General features: G+C 42.9%; 1 protein-coding gene across 1 annotated transcript in view; it reads right to left on the reverse strand.

Annotated features, from left to right (window-relative positions):
* Positions 1–2,604: 2,604 nt before the first annotated feature.
* The window catches only part of tln2b (talin 2b), a 41,299-nt gene continuing 19,527 nt past the window's right edge, over positions 2,605–24,376 (reverse strand). The window contains exons 26-56 of the mRNA XM_068739809.1: positions 23,658–23,866; positions 23,137–23,256; positions 22,115–22,312; positions 21,512–21,651; positions 21,002–21,095; positions 20,485–20,574; positions 20,255–20,377; positions 19,995–20,138; positions 19,510–19,671; positions 19,238–19,378; positions 17,196–17,377; positions 16,482–16,614; positions 16,267–16,368; positions 16,013–16,183; positions 15,079–15,225; positions 13,744–13,845; positions 13,484–13,603; positions 12,702–12,848; positions 11,939–12,105; positions 11,475–11,658; positions 10,931–11,056; positions 9,959–10,075; positions 9,252–9,437; positions 8,855–8,962; positions 7,711–7,816; positions 6,552–6,676; positions 4,242–4,367; positions 4,092–4,154; positions 3,796–3,978; positions 3,594–3,719; positions 2,605–2,733 (exon numbers count right to left, since the gene is read on the reverse strand). Of these exons, the coding sequence (XP_068595910.1) occupies positions 2,605–2,733; positions 3,594–3,719; positions 3,796–3,978; positions 4,092–4,154; positions 4,242–4,367; positions 6,552–6,676; positions 7,711–7,816; positions 8,855–8,962; positions 9,252–9,437; positions 9,959–10,075; positions 10,931–11,056; positions 11,475–11,658; positions 11,939–12,105; positions 12,702–12,848; positions 13,484–13,603; positions 13,744–13,845; positions 15,079–15,225; positions 16,013–16,183; positions 16,267–16,368; positions 16,482–16,614; positions 17,196–17,377; positions 19,238–19,378; positions 19,510–19,671; positions 19,995–20,138; positions 20,255–20,377; positions 20,485–20,574; positions 21,002–21,095; positions 21,512–21,651; positions 22,115–22,312; positions 23,137–23,256; positions 23,658–23,866 (4,271 nt within the window). The remainder of the gene's footprint in view (positions 2,734–3,593; positions 3,720–3,795; positions 3,979–4,091; positions 4,155–4,241; positions 4,368–6,551; positions 6,677–7,710; positions 7,817–8,854; positions 8,963–9,251; positions 9,438–9,958; positions 10,076–10,930; positions 11,057–11,474; positions 11,659–11,938; positions 12,106–12,701; positions 12,849–13,483; positions 13,604–13,743; positions 13,846–15,078; positions 15,226–16,012; positions 16,184–16,266; positions 16,369–16,481; positions 16,615–17,195; positions 17,378–19,237; positions 19,379–19,509; positions 19,672–19,994; positions 20,139–20,254; positions 20,378–20,484; positions 20,575–21,001; positions 21,096–21,511; positions 21,652–22,114; positions 22,313–23,136; positions 23,257–23,657; positions 23,867–24,376) is intronic.

Raw genomic sequence — 24,376 nt, forward strand, 5'->3', positions numbered from 1 at the left:
TAATAAAAAAAGGCATTTGTGACAAAATTGACTCCTTGGTGCAATTAATAGAGAGCTTGACAAATAGATTTTGGGAAAAGCTCAAAAAGTTAAACGTCCTCCTGGTCCGGCTGAAGGGAGAGAGAGGATGGGCACTCCCAGAAACACACATGGCTTCAGTTTCCGCTCTCCACTCTGTGGCCTGGCCTTGTATGAGACCAAAACACTCAAACAGCCAAATATGGTGTTCATTAGAAGACGCAGTGATTTGCTCTGGCCATCACTAACCATCCTTTACATACTCTGCCCCCATATGCTGCTGAGAAGGCCCAGCCAAGCTCACGATAGAGTCTGATTTATTAAAAGTCAGCCTGATGATACTTCTAAACAGATCTACACTCAGATTTAGCTGCAGAGCTCTGTGTCCATTAATGTGACTCAAAATACCTAAGTGGGAATTACTGCATACTTCAAGGTCTGGTCTGTGAACCAGGAAGGGTGGAAAAAAAAGCACATCCACTATGTCCATATTTGGTCTGGCTAACTTTGCCAAACCCTTCCACTGAATGAGCAGAACGTATTTCTTCAAACATTCCCTGACCCCTCAGGCGGAACTGTGAAGGATAATACTGACATCTGCTGGAAAGAATGCCGCATGGCCAATTTATAGGCGATGGCTCCCATGCAATCATGAAAAAAAGCACAAAAAAAAGGAGCCGAGGGGTACACTGGTTGTTTGAAACAGTTTATTTTTGGTGAATACAAAAAAATAACTTTGTGAACAGATAAATATTATACATACAGCATCAAATAAAACATATGCAGTCTGTTAAAGAAAGCACAACACCTACAACAGAGATAGTAACGTTTTCTACTTCCAATAATACTTGCACAAATCAGTCAGACAACATATTTCAGGGTAACTTTTATATTTACTGTTAAAAACGTATTTTATAGTGGTTTGACAATGAAACAGGCATGTTATTCGAGTCCCTCTTATAAGACGCAGTAAGATTTCAACGAGTTTTTCCACTTACAGACACACATTGCGATACGCTCATGGAATGCAATCTAGTGTTCGTCTTCACTATGGTCCGTGAGTCCTACGGTATCCACAGGCGCCCTTTATTTCAGAGTAATAATGTAGGCAAGTGGGTCACCAGCCAAGGCATTTTATTGTATGGCGAAGGACTAGGTGACAATATATTAAGACGCTAGTGGGGGTGAGACTGGCATAATGTTGTGATCCAGAGAGGACATGGCTCAGGGGTCCTCCAACCAGCCTGATCTTCATCTGCTCACAGGCAGACTCAAGTAAGGCACTATTACACAATGCAGTCCTGACACTGGCAGACTGAGGAGATGGGGGGGGAAATAAAAAAATCTAATTCCTTCTATTTTTTTTAGAATAACATCCTACATTTTCAGTAATGGAAGCTTTAAATTGCCTTCTTGAGAGCGCGCGTTGATTAACTTTAGTGCATAATAACATTTGTTTTATTCAAAGCCAAACATCAGAACCAATGTTAGAAGCAGTAACAGGGCAGAGCCTCGTCACAGTCATCTTAGAATGTTCAGTGCGATATATAAATATTGCTCTCGACAGTCTAAAGTGAAACAGCCTTTACCGCGACAGGGCAGTGGCTGGTGGAGGATTGTGTACTGTATCTGTGGGTTTGTGTGTACAGGACAGTACAGTGTGTACCTGAACAAAATCTGGTCAGCGTTACCGGGGAGATGAAAACAAGAGCAACCAAACAAATGACAAGCTATGTAAACACATATTCCTTCCACGGCTCCGTGTACGAGGGAACGATTGATGGGATTACAAAAGGTGACGTGATGTGCAAGCGGCGCGACATATTTGGTCGCACATGGACCAGAATCTTTGCATGATGCAGATTACACCAGTCTGCTTTTAAAAAAAAATAATCTGTTGAATATCTTGACAGCTGAAGTTGGCCAGTGGTCTGTTAGTAGCTTACAATTTGATATTTGCTCCAATCAGAACCCCTCATCGTTTGGTGCCAAGCAGGACAACATTTATTAATCTGAGCCCCAAAAACCCAACTTCACATTTTTCTTAGTAAAATACAAGTGCCTTTCTACTCCATTGGTTAGTCGCTTCACTGATATGTAGAGAATTTATCATGCATGTAAGCCACTGGACCCTTAGGTTTGCTCTGCCAGCTGCTGAGATATCTCCAGTTCATTTCTATTTGCTCTGAACCTTCGGCAAATGCAGAACATTCAGTGATTGTAGAGGATTTCTGCTTTTGTAATATCTTCCATTTTTGATTGGAACAATCAGTAATGCTTATGATGCAGCAACACACAAAATAAAACGCAATGATACAGCTTCATCACACTATCTCCACTTGCTTATATTGACAATTGTGACAATGTCCTGTCATTTACGGACAGTTACACGCACACATCACACACACACACACACATACATACACAAATACATAGCACAGGCACTTGTTTTTCCTCACTAAACAGGCCTGTATTAAGTGCTGTATATTCCCCCCCGCTTACATGAGCGCAAAGCATCAATTTTACATCAGCGTACTTGCCCCAAAACATGTGGGTCTCATCAGCGTGCCGGTTCCGCTCGGACAATCATCCTTCATCTTCCCTCAGCTCGCTGGGCAGGAACTTGTACTGCTGCTGTCTGATCTGAGCCAGTTTCTTCCGCGCCTCCTCCAGCTCCCGCTCCTTCCTCAGCATCTCCTCCTGAGCAGCGATGATCTGAGGGCAACAGGAACAGTTGACAGAAATGTGTCTTTTTATAATCCCTTTCCTGTGGATAGCTTGATATGAAAACGAGACAGCTGCAAGTTACTCGGCTAACACTGTGCAGCCTGGTGATGTAATGCATATTATTAATACTTTATATTACGGCTTAAAAAGAGCATTCTAAAACTATATATTTGTTGCATGTAGAAAGAAGCATTTAAACATTACAGATAAAAAAGACGCTATGTGAATAGATATGACGTTTATAAAATAGATTAAAGCATTTTATAAAATCTTTCCAGATAGAAGTCAATACATTTATTAAAGATGGACTATAATGGTTTTGAATCAGCAGAGTTAGTCTTTGGACAGATAAAAGTCTAAACTGGGTAAAGGAACATTCATCCTGAGCTCCACCGGGGGTGAAAATGATCACACAACAATGAGGCTGTTAGCTTCACTGGTCAGACAAAAAACCCCGACAACCCGTGGGGGTGCATCGGTGACTGAGACAGGAACTCAATCAATCTCCATGAAAAGTACAGCTTCCTGTAGCACCCTTGAGTTTTGGGAAAGAGAAACTCACTCTTCAATTACTGTCATATTTTCTTCTTTCTCAAAGATGAAAAGGAAAAACGAACTCAAGTCTTGGAGCGATTTGAAGTTTTGCAGCTGTGGGTGTCTGGTAGACCTGGTAAACAGCTTTGAAATGAAGCTGATGGGCTGTTTATCCACAGCAGCTCATCACGATTTTGTAAAAATAACATTTGGCATATCAGCGAGAGGTGGAAAAAGAATCTGTGAAAATGGCAAGACACACAAAAGGAGTTATTTTTGTTCCAAGTCTCACATTCCTCAAGATTTTGTCTCACCTGAGCTATGCCTCCAACAAATTTGTTCTTTACCACCACGCTGTCATCTTCCGTCTTATCAAATGCTGCTTTCTGAGCTGCCTTCACCAGGTTGTCTGACGCTCGCTTCACTGCATTGCCTGCGCCCTTCAAACACATTATCAGAAAGTCAGCGCATGCAAAATCCACGCCTGTGCAGCTTCCAAATGATATTCCACGTTACCTGAAGTCTCCTCATTGCTTCGGAATCCTGGTCGGCTTTCACCTTGCAAGCTACCAGCAGCTGAGCCGTGGAAGCTGCAACCTGTTTGGCTGAGGAGATGAGCTTCTCCTCACTGGCGTGGCCCTGCACCGAGGCGTTCGCTGCCTCACACAGATTGCTGGTGGCTGCTGCTACCATGCGTGCCTGCAGCAAACACATCAAAGGTGGACTTGGGTTGGGCTTGCACTTGATTTATGTCGGTCAGAGTTTCAACGGAGAATAGAAAGAGATGTTAAATGATCCTCTAAGGAACTTACAGCTGATATGAGACCCTGAGACCACTGGCCATCATCCACTGCATTGGCTTGATTGGATCCCACCTGTGGGCCAAAAGCATGTTGATGCTACTTCACACGATCGCTAATGTATGATATCTGGCTAAATGTCCGAGTTGACGCCTTACTGACCTTGCCTTGCGCCACCAGCTCTCTCTGAGCAGCAGACGCAGATTTCACCAGAGCACTGGTAGCTGCAGCGATGGACTTTGCCGCTTCTAAGATCTGCTCCTCAAAATCCAGAGTCTCGTCAGCCTGCTGACATTAAAAACACACGTTGATTCTGACATACAAAGATCACATCCTGCAGTCAAAATCAATTATCTATGTGTCACCAGGCCAAACAAGGGCAAGAGTTTTAGAACTATGAATATCAGGAGTTGTGACCATCAATTATTTAACTACTACTCAACTATATTATCCAAGTGCTGTTTTAAAGCCTACTACCAATTTATTAATATGCTTAAAATAAGCACAATTTACAGAAAATGTAAAAAAATATTGAAATCCACCTTTAATTTCTTACATTCTTGTCTGTCAACCCCACCTGCTTCCTTTAATCCCCCTGAAAATGACAGTCAATGACCTTCCGTGTCCTAACTAAAAACCTTAAACTTAATTTTCAACACATTCCCAAATGGTAATTTGGTAATAATCTGGGCAATAGATTCGGATTTCTGACAACCTAACAGATACCAGGATATTACGATGCATCAGGGGCAGTTAATGAAAGTCCATCTCTGCTGCAGTGATTGACCTCCATAAACACATAAAGGCACACGTGGCTGGAGACAGGGCGGGACACTGTAGGAATATGTTTGATATATAGTTGGACTGAATAACAACCTAATATATCAAACATATCAGACAGAGCCCTGCAGAGAAGGCTTCCAGGTCTACAACGGTTCAGAGAGGATGGGGATAGGGGGGGTTGGAGGGGCAAATACACATGCTAGAGGCAGGTGAGCCCTCCCTCCTCAAAGGGCGGTAGGAATGAAGAGTATAGCGGGATTAGGAGGATGAAGGATAATTCATGCAGTATAAAACAGATTAGGATTCTCTTTTGAATGAGGTGGGCTATTTTGCAAACTTTAAGAGCATCTTAGAAGCACTGGGAATTATATGTGATAGTTTGCTCGCTCTGTCTCAATAAAAACCCAGGATGGAACACAATCAGAATAGAATGTTAAAATCAGATACAGTGCATTGCAGTTATTTGGGCGGCCTGAGCTTCAAGACGGAGAACGATGATCACTCTGCAATTTACCGTTAAATGAACGAATAGTCGGATCTTTGGACTTTATTTCATCCTCTACATTATAATGCAAAAGTCTGTTATGGAAGGGTGAGTATTCGAGTGAGATTGTGTATATTTCTAAGAATAATTAAACTACTGTCATAAAATAGAAAGCATAGTGAAGTTCATTCTGTCGGTGTCCCTCCCGTTCAATGGTATTTGGTACAGCTGGAATCCCATTAGATCACTAGAGGGAGACACCGACACCTATTTAGCCTTTCACTCACTAATCCCATTATAAACATAAAGGCTCTCCTGAACACAATCTGTTGGAAAGGAATTACAGCATGAGACAGAGAATTAAATGGTCTTTATTAAACAGCAGTATCCTAAATACGCTCCCATTCAGAGGGGCTGAGCTGACCATCGATTTATGTACAGGGAGCGGTATAGAGGGGGGGGGGGGGGGGGGGGGGGGCATCACAGGTAGGGAAGAGGACTAGGGTTCAATTATCCAGTCTCCAGAGACACTCATGCAGTTACACGCCACAAACACAACCTCCTATTACAGAGCAACATAAAGTTATTTTCCCTTTCCAAAAGCACCACCAAACATCTCCCGTGTTTTGCTAATTTTCATTATGGCAAATGCTGTGGTAAAAGGCTTTGCTATTGAGGCAATACCACAACATGGAGGGAGATTTGTTTATTTATTTATTTGAAAGGATAAAACCCCTTGAGATGAGGGTTAGGGTTAGAAATGAAAAGGAAGCTGAGAAAGCCTCTCTCAGTTCAGTGCTCAGAAATAACTGCAATAAAACAAAGGGAATAAGTTCAATAAGACAGAGGCCCTCTCTATTGGAAAGGGTCACAACAGTTCAGCGCACATTTGAAGCCAATCCAAAATAAGTACGAGGACCCAGAGGTGTAATTATGTCTCCAGGCAACACAAATCAGAATAATGAGCAGAAGGACCTTTGCAGAAAGTTTCCTGCCGATCTTATGTTAGCTCGCTGGACCGTCTGTGGGCCGACACACGGTTTCGTTCTGCTTAAATGACATTGCGATGAGTCACTGAAAAAAGATGACCACTTCAAGGCCAGTGTCACGCTTTCCTGCCTTTGGTCAACACATTCACGGAAATAAAGCTGTGCGGGGGTTTGTGTGTGTGTGTGTGGGGGGCGAACTGACAGGGGCACCTATACCTTTGGTTTGGCCCGTGGCTTAAGCTGCTCCAGTTTCTTGGCTGCAGCTTCAATGGATGCCGCTGCTCCGAGGAGCTCAGTCTCAGCAATGACGGTGGGATCCTCCGGATCCACGCACTCTGATCCTGAACGGGAACATTGCAAACCCAAACAATGATTACATAAAAAGGCTTTTAGTTGCATATGACATTTTATTTGATGGAATAAATTGAACATCATTTAGGCATGAGAGCGATGCTTTATCGCAAACCTACTTCAGCAGCATTGACGCTCGTGAACTCTGTGCACTCCAAAATAACGATCACACGGTGACAGTAATGTCCCAAAGTTAAATAAACAAAAAGTTGGGAAAAAAATGCACATTTGATGGATCATTGTCTTTTTTTTATAGGTTTCTAAGTGCCCATAAAAGGGAGCTGTTTGGGAACAGCTTGGCAAAGCAGATGGAACGATGTTCTCATAGATTATGTTGAACTCTGGGGAAATCTGTTCTGCACCCCCCCCCCCCCCCGCCCCCCCAACCCCGTGGGCCATCTAACTCCTCTACCCCCTTCTGACTCTATGAAAGTGATCTGGAGGCGAAAAAAAACACCCCACATCCCACTTACCTCCATCTGAGGCAGCAAGGGAAGAGACAGGGGGGGGGGAAGAGCACATGGGACATTAGAGAGGTGAAGTGGATAGCACCGCTGGGTCTCAGGCGATACACTGAAATCTAATTCTCATCCAAACACAATCTATTACTCCTGACAGATGCAGCGATGCAGCTTGTAGAGGAAACAATCTGCTGCGTTTGGATCATAACCATCCTACACAGATTTCCATGACCTATCTTTATTGAGGACGCAGACAGGTTTGGTAGCCTCGTATAATATTTTTCATTCAAGAGGATTAGGACTTCTTTGCCTAATCGCTCCAAGTCTCCACAATCCTATCGTGGCTTTTTACATTTGATCTAATCGAGGTGGCTCCTGATGGGAATCCCCTTTTACACCACACGGTCTATACAGGCTCATTGTCTATTGAAAATTAAAATCTTCTGCCAACAACTTTTGGACGGCATGCAAGCGCCCAATAGAGTATCTATGTTTGCATACATTATGTAAGCATGTGTGAGAGTGTGCGACACAGTGTGTATCAGCAGTGTGTGTGGCCTCACCCTTCATGGCCTCAGCTGTCTGGACGAGCTCTGTTACACATGCCGCCACATGCTTTGAATGTGCAGCCAGCTGCTGCTTCTGCTCGGCCGTGGGCTTCTGCAGCACCTGAGAATACAAGAGCCCATCCCATTCAGAGCACAAACAGAGGCACCGGCAAATGAGATGCAAAGGAGGAATGAAAAAGTAAAGCATCTACAAGAAGCTTTAACCGCCAGAAAGATTCACTGACTAACTGAGCGACAGCTGCCGCACGTTCTACAGTTCTTCTATTTAAAAATAATTCGGCAATACGAATAACAAAAAGCTTGCACTTTCTTCCTACATTAGGTTCTTTAGTTTATTGCCGTTGAAATTATAACACGAGGTAATTTTAGCAGCTTATCATCATCACATGAGAGTCAACACGATTTCCCTGTAAATAATTATGCATGTGAGAATTAATTAAATATTGATCAGCAGTTGTTAGATGCACACTTATGTTCACACATGTCTTATTAGTTTTATTGCAAGCTGAGGATTTGAATAAAAATAAGCTGATTAATATGGAGATTTATGCAACAAGACGCTCAGAAATTAAATCCAGTCATCTGAAGAGCTGCACTGTTGAGCTATGATATAAAAAGATGAGCGAATTTAGAGGTCGCTAACATTCTGTGCATCCACCGTAGTTTATAGGGGCCGTTAATCTAATGGGAGTAAAAAAAAAAATGAAAATGCATCTGTTAGCGACTGATTTACTTCATAGACATTGGTGCACTCCTGAGTATTTACGGCAGCTGGACAGTATGTGGGATTGGTGTGAAATAAATCACAGAGCTCATGTCACTGAAAGAAACAACTAAAGCTAATTAATTGGTTTGTAATGGTTCCTAGACAATAACTCATGTTACATCCGATTGCGTGTGTAACGGAGTAAATTAACACGTGCAGCACCTGTTAGGAGGATAAAGGCATGCCTTTTAAAAAAAAACATTTATGTAGGGTTTTTAAACGATATCAGGGCCAGGGAGGATTTACAAGTATGACCAGTAAAACCTCACTTGGCAATAATAAACAACAAGATCCATCATTTCACGATGTTGCTGTGGATATATTCCATCCTACATTCTGTATTTATAAAGCCTGTGCCTGTCTGACACTAACCTGAAGAACTTGCTCCAGAAGGTTGATGTATCCGGCGGTGCATTCAGAGCTGTACTGCAGGGCTTTGCTCCTCAGTTCCTCGCCAACATCAGGGTGGAATGCCGCTTGCTGTAAAAGGACACACGTCCAACTAAGATTCAACAGCAGGTCATACAATAATCATAAAATATGCAGGATGGGGATTGGATTAGCTTTTTGTATTGAATCTTATATATTAGTTCCGGTTCATATTATCTGCACATTTAACTTCTGTTTTTGTTTTGTCACAAGTGCTCAATAGTTACTGAAGAACATCGTGACTCTGAAGCTGAAACTGAACCACCAGCAGCATGTAGTAGACGAGACTCTAATGTCCCATCTGCTGTCAGCAGCCTGGCAGGGCAGTGTGAATTAGCACCTTGCAGGTAGTCAGCATATCAAAGATGGCTTTGCGGCTCAGGTTGGCAGTGGCGATCACGTCCTCCTGCTGGGAAGAGTTCCCTGCAGCCACTGCCTTGGCTGTTGCTATGGTGATGCCCTTTGTCATGCGGATGAACTCTTCAGGTGCAGTGGACTTGTCTGGGACGTCCTTGGACTGGAACACCTGGCATGATAGAGACCAACATACACAGGTGATGGATTTAGGCAGAGGATCAGACGCGTTAATACATGTGGGAACATATCAACCGAGTGTTGGATAATAAGTTGTCTTGATACGAGTAGCAGTAAAACTATGAGCATGGCAGATCGTGATAAATTTGACTTTGGCTGCAGCTCTTGGTAAAGCCTCCTCCCGGACTGGGTCGGTCCTCTGACAAGGATTAGCATTAAATTACAAAAAAACAAGCTCTTGAAAACTTCTTCCTGTCTCACTCTGCCTGCACCTGCTGCTGCCCAGACCCTGAGATAAGAGCTGTCAGACTCCTGCAGGAGTTGGGGAGGAAGGAAGACAGAAAGGAGCTGAACAGATAGTACAAGAAAAAGAACAAAGCACTCCCCTGTTTTGTTGAGAATAATAGACACAGATATCCCCAAAACCTGCTTGAGCTAGCTTTGTTGAGAAGTCTATGGCAGTTGACTCCCACACGACCATGAGATGAGTTCAGGCCTGTGAAGTGCCCTTACTGTCAACTCCTGCTTGATGCACTCAATGGAGGCCTCCAGTGCCCTCGTCCCACGAGTCGCTTCATCCTCCACTGCCTTCACCGTTTTTAGAAGAGATGTCACATTGGTCACCATTACCTGTCAAAAGAAAAATGATGACACTTGCAGTCAAACCAGAAGGTGGAGCTCTTTCTCCTCAGCTGCAAGACAAATTATTTCCTCCTCCGCTGAGCCCATCCCAGTGAATAATGGTTACAAGTAGATGAGGTGTTTATGCAATGAGCATGAAGACATCAGCAGCATAAGAGAGGGAGGGCTTGTGAGAGGGTGATTTACTGGTGAGATTTTGGTTTATTCAGTGACACCTCGGAAGAAACCCCACAAACAATTCACATTTCATTCATTGTGATGCATTCCGGTCCGCCTGTGCTGCATTTAACAAAGCGTACATTATTAAGTCAGGAATTTGAGAAGCACAACCACCAGGAGTTTGTGAGGGCCCAATTTGGAGTTTACATATGTTAGACTAGGAACAGAGGCAATCTGTCAACATGGCTAGGTGCATGGGTGACCCCAATTCCTCTCAGTTGGAGAAACTCCATACAATAAATATTTTTTCTTTTCTTTGGATCATAAATGTAAGTTTGTATACGATGCGGGGATTGTGTATACACAGTATCTCTTGCTGCTGCTCTGGGTCAGGTCTTAACAGTCAAACAAAACCTAGAATGTTTTGGGATTGTAGATCATTCCTAATGTAGGCACGCCTCAGTGATGGGCCTAGTCAGAAAAAGAGAATATAGTAAAAACTGTCAAATCATTCTATTCTATTGAAAATCACACTAAACTTAGCAATGCCAAAAAGAGAGTATCTGTAGGCATGCCGACTTTAGAATAAAAGCACAAGATGAATAATAAATTAGAGACTCACGCTGCGGAAATCAATAAACACCAAACCAGACGTGTCATTTGCTTGAGCGTTCATTCCGTTACCTTGGCAGCGCTCTTCAGCTGATACATGGACGGGTCGTCAGCTGGCTTTCCGGCGGCACATTTGGTGGCACTGATGAGTTCAGCCAAAGCTTTGGCCACGTCCCGCACTGCATTTATCAGAACCACCTGGGGAGACAGAGCTGGTATCAATAGAGCACAATGGTGAGGGTCCTGGTTTATCAGTATCACCTTGGGGAGTGGATTTAACACTGCAGCGCTTATCACTCCCACCTACTCATGATACTTCAGGCTTAATGGAGGGCTGAGATAGAAGCCATGCACATCAGAGAAAGAGACGGACCTCTGTGTATCAGATGGGACTACACAGAGAACATAACACTGAGTGTATGAAGAGTTAGAAGGCATGCATTAGAGCTAGCTCATATTAAACAATAGTGCAATGACAATTGGTTATAATAGGCAGTTAAAGCTCTGCGCAGCTGAATTAAAAAGTAATAACTGAGCTTCGCTGGAAAATAAAAGGCGTGCAACTGTGACTACATATGGCTGTAACACCTGTGGATTTATATTGTATTTCCAGCACCTGTGTCTCGGGGCCCTCAGAGCCCATGCTGGTGGCTCCCAGTTTGACCACCTCCGTGAGTTGGGTGATGGTCTTGGCTGAGGACTGGGCAGCCTGGGCCAGCTTCTCCTGGCTGGACGCGGCTCCAGCAACCAGCAGTTTGGTATCCTCCACCAGAGCCTTGGCTGTTTTCAAAATGCTCTCCCTGAGGGAATGGGACACATTGTGTCACAATCTGCTCCACAGTCACTCCTCAAGGACCAGCAATATGAAAGGCAGCTGTTGTATGCAATTTTCAATCAAATGTATTACATGTAGAATATGCAACTCAAAAATGCAAGTCTCCTGAGAGTCATCGAATGAAAGCAAGAGAAACTGATTTTATTGGTCAACTTCAACTAAATAATACATACATTATAATGCTTTTTTTTTTTTTGGGTGACTCTCTCAGTCTGTCTGTTCTGTTTGTTTAAAGGTCATTGCACCTGTGGTCAGCAAAAGACTCATCATTCTCAGGGATAAGTGTTCCAGCTGAGGCAAACATGATGGTCGTGTCCAGGTCAGCAATGATGCCAGAAACAGCGCTGGCTGCTGTGATACAGGCCTGGGTGCCTTTGTTCCCCGCCTGCAGGGCTGACAGTACCAAGGACACCTGGAACATATAGCATGCCGACAAATATTTCAAACGTGGAGATGTCAGAGGGCTGCAAATATCTAAAATAATTACTGACACCGTGAGGTTGCAGTGATAGAGGCTGCACAAACTGAATTACAGGAGGACAATGGGAGCGAGAAAATAGTTTAAAATCTGAGAGTGTTGCACAATTACATAAAATCAATTTAGCCTGACTTTGCAAGTCACACATTTCCTTTGAAGAATGCAATATGCCCTTCCGTCATCAACAAAGAGAGACCCTTAGAGAAATACTTAATTTTCAGGGTTTTCATGTCAGCAGGTGTAACAGCCAAAATTATTCACGTTTGCAATGAGCCCTGAATCCAATCATAATCTCATGTGGAAAGAAAGTCTAATACTACAGCAAAGCAGAGAGACATGAATATTACTATTAACCACACTGTGTGAGGCTCGTCATGCTCTAATGACCTGCATGAATAGTACAATTTAAATAACTATAATGCCAGAGTGAAACCGCTATTATTACCTATGATGACATATATTAAAGGCTTATTCTTCTAAATCAAGAATAGATAGCCTGTGATGCTTGAGCTAAACACGCTTGTGCTCACCTTCTCCGTGACGGCGCGGGAACACTCGATGAGCTCCCTTTTGGAGAAGCTGTCGGTGGGGCTGAGCTGCAGCGCTCCAGCTTTCTGGACCAGGTAGATGCAGCCATGGCCCAACTCTCGTACCCTTGTCTTTATGTGAAATCCAACCTGCAAATAACGCCATGCATCGACTTACGCTGCATCCATCCTCTCGTTTGAATTGCTGTACTTTGCAATTACAGTCGAGCTATAAACTGGCACGTCGCTTCAGTGGCAGGGGGATTAAATTAAATTCAAGCGCCCTCAAAAAGGCAATGCTTGCAACACAGCTTTAATTTTCAAACCGAGCTTCAAAGGTGGGTGGTACTTCATTACAAAGCGTTCCTATATGCTGCTACACTTAAAGAGGCAACATATCGCTATGGTAACCAGTAGGGATTCCAGAAGTTTGCCATACACAGCATATTGATAAGGGCTGTGTGCTCTTTAGTACAATGTTGCCACACATTACTGTCCGTCACAGACAATCTTTGGCCTTGAGAATGATGGGAGCTGTAGGGCTTCTTTTCAGCTTGTGCTCACACTGTTTGGAGCATCCTTGAAGAACGAGTGATCTGATGGGTGTGTGAGGGAATACATGCAAAAGCATTTTGCTATAAACTGCAGACCTCAGCTCATATTTCAGTCTGACATTTTGGGGGCACCATTGTATCGAGATACACACAGTGTCTAAATATTTCATGAGAGAATGTGATTTCCCCCCCCCCCATATACTCCATAGGAGAGACAGCGTGGCCTCTCACCTCTTCTGGCTCAGCGGTGGCTGCAGCCAGGCGTCCTTGGTGTGCTAGCTGCCCATAGTCCACCGTCACCTGGGAGGCCAGGGTGCCCAGCTCTTCAGGGCAGGTCACCGATTTAGTCATCTAGCACAGAGAGTACATACACCATCAGCAAAGGCAGATTCATGTTTGCGTAGCTCCACTGACAAATATTGCCATTGCAGATGGAAATGTAATGGAAAATACACAAGAATAGATAGAGCCTAATGTACTGGTGCACTCACCATCTCCTGTGCAGTAATAGCAATGGCCTTGGAGAACTTGACCATGGTGGTCTGGTAGTCCACGAAGGAGCCCTCAGGTTCAGGAGGCGTTCCTTCATCCACCTGAGAAGACCAACATTTTTTGCAGTTATTCTAATGCTTACATGCCCATGCTATATACTTTTACACAACTCATGCCAAAAGTCTTAATCACTTTATTCACACTTTGTCTTAAAGTACACAAAACAAGTTTTGATAATGTGATCAATGATTGAATCAACAATTTTATGGGCCTTTTCTTATGTCTTTGTCACATCTTTAGTAAGAAGGTGTAAATGACAGTTGTTTTTTAATGCATTATGGCTCATGAATACCAGTACTTGTATAAAATGCTACGAAGCAGCAGGTTTTGATTTACCAGGTTGTAAGCAGATGGTATCCATGAATGGTGTTGAGAAAATCATTTTTTTATGCTGCCGCTGGTGATCAGCTTGACCCATATGCTGTTTTATCCCCCTATTTTTTGGAGGAAAACTGAATAACAAACTACAGCCCGATCATTAAATTGGTTGGGATAATACTTTCCATTTATATCTATCTATATATCAAGTATGTTGATATTGGTCTTGAAATCACAATCAGACTATTCACCAAACAGTTTTGAGTATTTATATTGACGACCTTGATGGAGGTCACTACTGAAGGCTTGTACATTTTTCATTTCCATAAACTATTAAGTCTGCAGCTCCAAGTGTTAATCAGCCATTGTTTATTCTAGAAGGAACATTTTCTTCAGTTAGTCTGAACTTAAAGGCTACTACAAAAGCAAAACATTGAAGGCCCCATTTGGCAAGATATGTTTATAATAAAACTAAATTGATATATAATTTCCTAACAATTAAAAAGCCATTGGTGAGAACATATAAAAAATTTTTTTATATGTGCATTCTCATAAAATGTTCCACTTGCTATGTTATGCTAATGAGTTTTTAATGAAGGTTTGTCTCACATGTGTAAGTTAAGGATGAATTAAAAATAAAAAAAACAAGACAACAAATAATAAACAAAAGTGAAGGATGAAATGTGAACAGCGTACAAGTCTTTTTCTTTTTTCTAAGGGCGTGCAGCTCACTGTCAGCTATTGACGGCGCTGCCAACACAGTGACATGTCTCCCAGCTGGATGAATGACAGTTTACATCACTGGTGGGCTGTGGATTTAAGTTGACATCCACTGGACTAATGCGAGTCACTGCCAAGGACACATTATTACCCCCCCCCCCTTTTTCATGAGATGGTATCAAACACACATTGCATGCATTCTCTACAAAGCTGCATACTCATATAGTTTTACTCACTCTGCCTATGGCTTCAGCGATGGACTCCACCATGCCCCCAACCATGCCCCCTTCGCTGGCCGCCTCATTCAAAGTCACCATGATGTCGTCCACGGCTTCCTTCATCAGCTGGGCTGCTTCAGCGATGGCATCATGGGTGTGGGACGCCTATAGGGACACAATCAGCTGATAGCGTTTCTGTGACACTGTCGCTGTTCAGCCAGAGGGAAATTGATCAGCTTAACAACAGCTCCTGCGTCTCTACAGCTGGTACTCTCAGCATTTTAGCAGAGGAAACAGCACTGTGCAGGACTTTTGCTGCTTGTAACTAAAGTCTACACGCAATGCAGAAGTAGTGTGCAAGGAAAACGTAGCTGAGACACGCAAATGTATTTGGAGCCTTTAAGAGTGAAAATATTTGTTCAGTTTTCCTATCTTCATTTAAATTTGCACACTTAATTGCTGCTAATCAATCACTGTGATCCTGTTCATTTTTTTTTCCAGTTCAAAGTTTGCCAGAGATGCAGCTGCATATTACCAGAGGATAATGTACAAGATATATGAGAAGTGTTGTCATCTTGTATGATTTCAGATTTTCTTTTACTTAAGTACGGGAACAAACATCTGAGAATGGGATTACAAATTCTGAAGTAACCAGATTTAAAAAAATCACTATAATCTTAAATGCATCAGGGAGCCATAAATCCTTGTAAGCAGTTATGTGTTTTTGTACTGTGTGAGCATGATATGAGCAAATGCCTTTTCCCTATAACCTAATAAGATGCTACGGAAAACTACTGGAGGTGAGGCAGAAGGATATTTGTCACACTCAGCAATAAAGAAGGGACTGCATTCCTATCCTAACCTGCTTATATGTATCTTACTATCACAGGTCATCTTAATAATAAAGGTCATAGTAGGTTTCAAATACTGTTGCTTTTGAACTCTCTAGTACCTTTGGGTTCCCCCCGCCTTCCTTTGCTGCATAGAGCATCTGTAGAGCAGACTCAGACAGCGTCTTACTCTGGTCTAAGATCGTCATCTGCTGCTGGTGGTCATGCAGTTTAGAAGCCAGTCCCACTGATGCCACAATAAGAGGCTCGAAGTAACTGGCCAGCTGGGTCACCTGGGAGATTAAGAGTGTAATGGAGAATTAGTTTTTCCCTGCTATTCCAGTGGGGATGAGGAAGATTATGGTCAAAACAGCACCTTGTGTCCCAGCTGGGCGGCCTCGCCTCGGGCTGCCGTGGAGACGGGATCAATCAGATGCCCAATCTCCTGCACGGAGGATGTGAGCTGCTCTTGGAGCGCCTGGTGAGTTAAAACAGCAGGAAATGTTGTTATAAATCACAAGAGAAAGACTTCAGACACCATTCAGTTCTTTCTCTGGCATCGGATAGAGCTGAGGGGGCGCTTGGACTCACTTCCATAGAGATATCATCTCTGCAAGGCAAGGTCTGGCCAACTGCAGCAAGGGAGGATTGCTCAATGTCCCGGATACACTTATTGATGTTATCAATGGAATAATCACACTGTCGCTGTCCTGGTGCCTTGTCCCTATCATTGGGAATGTAAAAAGAAAGACACACATAAATACCTTTCTAGAATTAACAATGCAAAATGTATGTGAAAGAAATGTTTACTATATTCCCTTTAGAAAGTTGGATGGGAAATTGACACCGTTTTCATATTTGTGCTCTAAAAACACAAACTAATATAAAAGTAGCTGAAATGAAATTCCTCCGCAGCGCATCTGGGTTCACATGTTAGGGTGATGAGCTCAGCCATTGGGGATTGGTTCAGAGTACAGCCTCTGCTCCTCCACATTGAGAGGTGTCAACTGAGTTTGTTCGGGCATTTGGCTAGGATGTCCCACAAACCTCTCCCAGGGGAGATATTCTGGGCATGTGAAGAGCCCCCCGGGGTAGACCCAGGATATGATGGAGGGATTAGGATGTTTTTGGAATCCCTTGGTGCATGGACGGTATGATGGATATACGTATGGATGGATGTATGTTGTAATTTTCCTGACATCAGTCATTCTGCTATGTCGTGCATACAGGCAGCAATCCATCATAAACCTTGATACTGACAATCATTTGGAGACAATTATGGCGGTAAGTGGGATTAATACCAACCTGATGGAGGTGATGAGGCTCTTGATGGAGTCAGAAACAGTTCTGGAGTGGCCAGCGAGTATGGACCAGGTGGGTGGGTCTTTGGGGTTCAGCACCAATGAGCGGGCTGTTTCTAAAAGGTAAGTGGAGCTATCGAGCATGGAACGGGCCGAACGCACAATCGGCTCCTGGGCTGCTGAGCCCTATGGGAATGAAGATGTTAGTGAGGGTGAGACACCACACCTGCGCTAATAGGTTAATATCACTATCCACACTGGTTTGACAGAGTCATTACTGTAGCTTGACTATATTCAAGAGATCAAAGGTTCATTCAAGAGGAAGGGTGAGATTAAAAATCTCATGGAGGAAGAAACACCTTCAGTCTTTATGATCCAAGGCAAAGCCTCCCTTGACAATTAGATTAACAAGCTAAAGATTCGAGCAGCTGTGCTGAGAGAGAGAGAGGGCAGTTAAACACTGCCCTCAAAAAGGATTACAGCCATAAAGCTTATAGAAGACTGTGCAAGAACTTGTTTGGTTTAGATTGGAAAATAAAAATCCATCTTTCTCCTTCCTTTACTTTAAAACAAAAGGCACGATTGGGCATCAATCTAATTTCCCCCATGTCGGCTGTACAATCTTTTGTGTGTTGGCTTATATAAAGATGCTTGTTTAAAGGGGATTGAGTGCAGAAGTCACATTAAATCTAACTGTAGTAGTTTCAAGATCCTCTGTGGAATGAGAGGGAAAATACTAATCTGATATCTCAGAGAACATTTTAAAGTCTCTGTCTTTTCAATGGGAGATAAGCCTTTAGAATTAATGATCTCATTGTTTCTAATGCTCTTAAACTCTTTTTTTTTTTGTTCACGGGAGACATTGACATGGTCTGATATCATTTATAATATTAACAGAGACCAGTCTGGCTTTAGAGCACTGGTAATACAGACATGGTGTGAAGGTTATTGCTGTCACAGACCTTAGATGTCAGAAAAGTGCCTTAAATTTAACAATGATGAGTCTGGAGTCATTTTATTCTGTTTGAAATATTAAGCAGATTTGAATGATTCTTCGAGAAATATTTTCTACTAGCTTCTTTCAAATTAATATTTACATTTTTATGCTCAGTTTTAAGGCCTTAAATGACCTTCCTCATCGATATATTGCTGATTTATTAACCATTACAAATCCTCAAAATGGTAGATCCACAGATTACCTCCAGGTCACAGTTAGCGATGAAGGGTGATATGGTTTGCTTTATGAGGGCACTCTTACTATAGAACTGAGTGATGAACTCAGGTAAGGTGAGCGTAAATGTAAAGCTTCTTTTATCTTAAAAACTTGCACTTTCTGCAAGCTCGTGAAAATATTCAATATGTCTTTCGGTTGTATTGGGCATTTCTGTTTAACTGAATTTATTTTATGCTATGCATTGTATCTGCCTGGTCTGGTTTTTTTTATTGCCACCATGTAACCTTGTTAAGTAAGGGTTTATATAGAGCAGACTGATTATTATTTTTGTTATAATAAAAAAGCCACTACAAACAAGAAATAAACTAGAAAAGCACTCGGAGAGCACAAACGTCCACCAAGCAGCTCATTCCCCTCGTAATTACATTTACACCGTCCACATGGTGATCTGGATCCAAGGTTCTAAATTGTTCTTGGTATCTTTAAACGTGAATCGGAGTTGATGTGTATTTTAAACTGATTTCTGAATCCATTAATGGGGTTTTCAATGTTAAAATTAAATATTTATTCTGACATCATTCTGAATCAGATCCAGAAGACATTTTGCATAATATCATATCGGACCCCTTTATGACTGCAATTTTTGGCGAGTGAATTGAATGCATATTTTACAAGATAAATGTTTTGGGAAAAGCCCTCGATTATAAAAAAAAGAAAAACCGGATCGCTCTCAAAATTTAATGGGATCTAAGTCAGACCAAACCGTCCATAACTTTTTGACTTATGTTGCTAACAGACAAACAGAAAGACAGACCGACAGAAAAACACCGGCAAAACCATAAACTCCTTGGTGGAGGTACACAGATGAATACCTCATTGCTGATCTGAGCTGGGATAGTTGCAAACTCAGGGTTGTTGGCGAAGGTGGACAGATTTTCTACAGCCTCAAGAAGTGGTGTCGTAGCGACCCGGCACCGGGTTCTGTTCTCGTCAGAAAAATCCCCATCTAAGGCCTGAATTCAGGAAACAACGTATGCATATTTGTATTTTTGTACCCAATGGATTTATACTTGCATTCTCTCACATTCTGAAAAAATTGTGGAACAAATTTACACTCAACGTTTTGATCAGTTGGGGAGTTGACCTTGATGGTTTTGACAAGGTTAGCCGTGGTATTGGCCACCTCTTTGGCTGACTGAACAAACTGCCTTCTAGCCACAGGGTTTGAGGTCTTGGAGGAGGCCAGACGGCAGGCGTTACAGAGAGCTGAGGTGTGTTTGGCGACAATTGTTGCTGCAGACAAGACCTGGCAGACAAACAATTAGGGAGCACAGCAGCTTTTAAAATGAAGTGTGTACTATGAATTATTTATGGGTATCAATGAGCCATTTCAATGAAGTCACAGAATATACAAACAGGATAGTCCCCATATGCCAGTCTAGGCCCACATGGACCTTTATGTACGAAGGACTTTCAACGGAAACAAGCCCGCAAGGGCTTTTTTGAAATGCTCCTCTTAGACCGGATGTTTGACGTTATTTGTACTGTAATACATGCTACTGTGTGACTGTACTTGTACTCTAACATTCTATCTAATAAATATATTCATCATCATCATCACCTTCTTACCTGTGAAGGACTGCTGGCTGGGTCCACTAAGTTCTGACAAGCCATCTGTATAGCCTGGTGGGCCCTTGCAAACTGGATGGGATCCACAAGCCCCTCATGGCCAGACTGACTATTGGGATCAGACACACCTACAAGATGAGAGGCCTGCATGGCAGAAAGCAAAGTTATAAGTCATAAAAGGTGAGAGTCCGTAAAATCGTCAGTGAGATGCATTCACTGACACCTGCTTCGAGTAAATTGGTACTATGCTGCAATCTCACCTGTCCTGCAGCCTCCGTCAGCCCACACAGAGCTTTGGACGCCACGCCCACGCTCTCGCCAAAGGCTACCACATCGCCTGTCTTACAGTGCTGAGAAATGCCTGCCATCGACTCTCCAAGGACCTGAGTAATTAGGGAATGCACAAACGAGACTCTCTGCTGCCATCTGTATAAAATATCTCCGACGGCCGAGGCATGCATCACCCACAATTATTTTTGAAATCCCATACCTTCGAATTCTCCATGACACTCTCGATGCAGTCGAAGTACGAGAGCTCGTTGACAGGCTCATTGGGATTGCCGAGGAGGCCTCTGACAGCCTGCGCACGGGCAGACGGGATCACATTAACTATAATGGCCACACCACCGAGCTGTCTTGTTATGATTCTACACTTGATCAGCCACTTAACTTAAACTAGACAAAGGAAACACTCGAAATGCAAATCAAACTGATTAGAATGATAAGCTCCACCTTTAATACCTGTCTTCCTAATGAGACAGAGAGGAGTCAGTCAGGCCCAAAGTCCTGCAGTCTCATCATGACCTTCAGTTAGTCTAAAGTCTAAGGCTTCAGTATGCAAACCAGTGCCACTAATTCAGTTATTGCAATTCTGTATTTAATGTACATCTGCAACTAATCGAATGCTAAACATGAGATGAAAGGGTATAAAATGAAACACCTCCTAAAACATATAGGAATGTAGAGGTGTTTGGTGTGTGTGTGTGTGTGCGCATAAGGGTAGTTACCTCCAACTCCCTCAAGGCATTGTCACACTCCTTTTGTCCTGCTGCTTGCTGGGTACAGAGTGTGATCAGCTGGTTAATGCTCTCCGTCACTGCCCTGAAACACACAGGCGGGCACACACACACACACGCTTTTTAGCTCACATGTCCTTCTGAATGCACACACAGCCTGGCATCTCTCATATTCCCTCACACATGCTTTTAGCGTCCTCGCTCAAGTGCGCCGGCCTCTCTATGATAGGCTAACACAGCGTACAGGATTGCCAAGATTGCCTTCAGTTTGTGTTCAGCTTTACTGAGTACAGACAGGCCCGAGTCAAGGCTTCACTCTTCCTAATGAGACAGAGAGGAGTCAGTCAGGCCCAAAGTCCTGCAGGACCAGCTGCTTAGGGGGGGGGGGGGTCTGCCCTCCTTCTAGGTATTCCAGACAGTTTAGCAGAGGAATACAGATTCAGATATGAGATTAACTTGTGACAAAGGAAGAAGATACATGTTTTCTGCATCCTCTCCCACCTTGCTGCCACAGCTAGAAGATTCTTGGCATTAGCTGCTCCTGGATCCACGGACAGAGACTTGGCAGCCAGCAGCAGCTTGCTGGAGGCCATGGAGATGTTCTTGAGATTACCAATGACTTGGATCTGGTCTTCCTTGCTCTACAAAGGCAAGATAAAAGAAAAAAAAAATGGATTCAGAGCGCCGGTACATAATGTAAAACATAGAGGCAGTTTTTACTGCATCACAACAGCTGCCGAGAGATAAAATACAGACAAGAAAGCATTTAATATGTCCCTGGCACCTACAGTATATCCTGTTTCCTCACCAAGTGGCCGCCTTTGAGCCTGATTAAAGCTCTGGTGTCATGCGAGGTCAACTCCAATCAGTAAAATAACCAAAACGACAGCAAGTTCTCGTTACAGCTGTGTTAGAGCTCCCAAGTGGCAATCATGTGCCGAAATGATTTAGATGAAAAGGACTCACTTACAAATGTCTTAGGTAGTAAACACAAACATCTGTGTTTAGCCAATCACCAACTAATGTTCTCAAGGTTGTCTTCGCATGCAAGTGGTTTACTATTGAGCCGTTTCAATGGAGTGGTTGGATGATCACGCAGCCTACTTGGGTGTGTCCTGCCATTTCGATGCCAGCATCCAGGAACTCATCAAAGTCTTGGCTGAACTTCCCCGAGGCTGCAGCCAGCCTGTTGCTGGTGCCACGAGAGGAGTGGACGACCTCGCCTGCGGAGTGGTTGAGCTCAGCTGCGGATTGGTTGAGATCAGTCTGAGCCTCCTGGAATGTCTTACTGCAAAGGGGGAGCTTCATGGACAAAACACATCAGGTTACACTGCTGAATATGCTGTAGTGTTAAAATAATGTAACATGATGTAAATCGATCTGGCAATGAGATTATATTCACACCAGTGTCTGTAAATTTTAGCAGGATTATTATAATGTATTTCCTTGAGTCCTTGATTGAAGGATTTCAGATGGTTCATACTATTATTTAGTCAAATGATTGATACCAGAGCCAATATTCCTCTTTATGCCTATTTATTTTTTGGGGTTGGCCATCCATCCATCCCATTCTAATGAACAAGATATCTCACTAACGCCCCGTGGATTTTCTTTCACATTTGCCACAAAATTCATGGATGACCAAATGAGATTTAGGTCAAAAAGGGTCAAAGCGACTCTGATATATCTCAGGAATGCAGGGAGGATATTGTATTACAGTTTAGGAGGTGGAAGAAGAAGAATCCAACTTTAGAATTATCTTTAGCTTGACTTAGGAGGGAAGGTTTATTCTTTCAGTTTGCCTGCCACTGTGTAGCCTTGCCATGGATGTTGTAGTTTTTGCATTTGTGCCGGTCTTTTCAAATAAGTTTGTTAGAATATCAAATCATATTGCTTTAGTATGCTAATTTGCTTCTGCTCTTGTATATGAATAATAATGAGGGACTAAAAGGTGGCTGAATCAAGTGGCAGCCATCATTAGAATTCCTGTCTGCAATGGTGCATGGCTTCTTTTAAATGCGGTTCATGAGCTATATTGGAACTAAATGGGGCACTAAAATTTCAAAATGAATAACAGGACAATGCATAAAATCTCGACAAAGTTCCAAAGTAAATAATGGACTCACAATATCCACTAATAGCTTCTTGCTGGCTTCTCCAATGCTCCTGAGGGCCATGTCCACATCCTTCTGGCCTGGTAGGCAATTCACACAATTATTCAGGGAGTGGGAAACTGCTTTGGCCACCTGAAACACAACAATACAGTGAACTGCCATTAGTCAATCCAACAATGTACTGCCGAATACAAAGTCCCAGAGCATAGCTATAAGGAGGAAAACGTCGCAAATGCAAATTATCCTCGGAACGGAGCACATTAATCTGTGTCACTAATTCGTTCTGCTGTCACAGATATATGTTTATTCCCTGAAGGGCTGCAGGAAAATTAGCAGTTTTAGTCTGGCACTCCAGAGAGAGGAATACAAGATGAGAGACAGAGCAGAGACAGAAGAGCAAGAGAGAAGAAATTATGAAAAGGAGAAACATTTTCTCATCAGTAAGACAGCAGTCAGAGAGAGAGAGAGAGAGAGAAGCCTGTGATCATATAGAGAGATAGATGATCACATCATAAATGTCATGGATACGCTACCTGTGCCAGTCTCTGCTGACTCTCAGCATCTCCTGGATGAACCAGGGCCTGATGGGCTTCGTGGATCAGCATAGCTGAACCCTCCATCACATACTGGGCCGAGTCCAGCATTGCAGCTGCAGCCTGAGGCTCTCTGGTGCTGGCTGCCACTCCTCTGGCTGCTTGAGCCAATGTCCTCAAAGCCTGCGCTGTTTCCCTGGCAGCCACACCTGCGAGTGACCGGGAACATGTTGAAGTGAAAGTAGTAGATCATAAGCACAAAGGTAAATCAGGAAGCAAAGCTATCAAATAAATACTGCCTGACAAGCATCTGTTTAATGACTCTGGATGTCACACGTGTGTAATATTCCAGGATTGTGATCCGAGTGATGCTTTGGAAAGAAATGTCAAAAAAGAGACATATTTTGGGGACTTCAGTGCCAAATATAAAATTGTTATTTAAAGTATAATATTGGACTTTTGACTAAAAACTTTGACTTGAAGCACATTTGTTTTTGCCGACATGTTGAGAGATATCTGTATTTTTGATTGTAAATCAGCTGACGGAGGGCTTTGCCGTGCCACTATGAAATAAAAGTGCTAATGAAAACCATCATTATTTATATAAATGAGTTAATATGGTAAATAGGACCCCTGCATGGGAGGCGCCCTTAAATTATTATACACAGCGCCGTGGAGAAAAGCAGCAAATTACATCAAATTGCATTACCCAGCCAAGT

The sequence above is a fragment of the Brachionichthys hirsutus genome, chromosome 5, assembly GCF_040956055.1.
Source record: "Brachionichthys hirsutus isolate HB-005 chromosome 5, CSIRO-AGI_Bhir_v1, whole genome shotgun sequence".
NCBI classification, from domain to species: domain Eukaryota; kingdom Metazoa; phylum Chordata; class Actinopteri; order Lophiiformes; family Brachionichthyidae; genus Brachionichthys; species Brachionichthys hirsutus.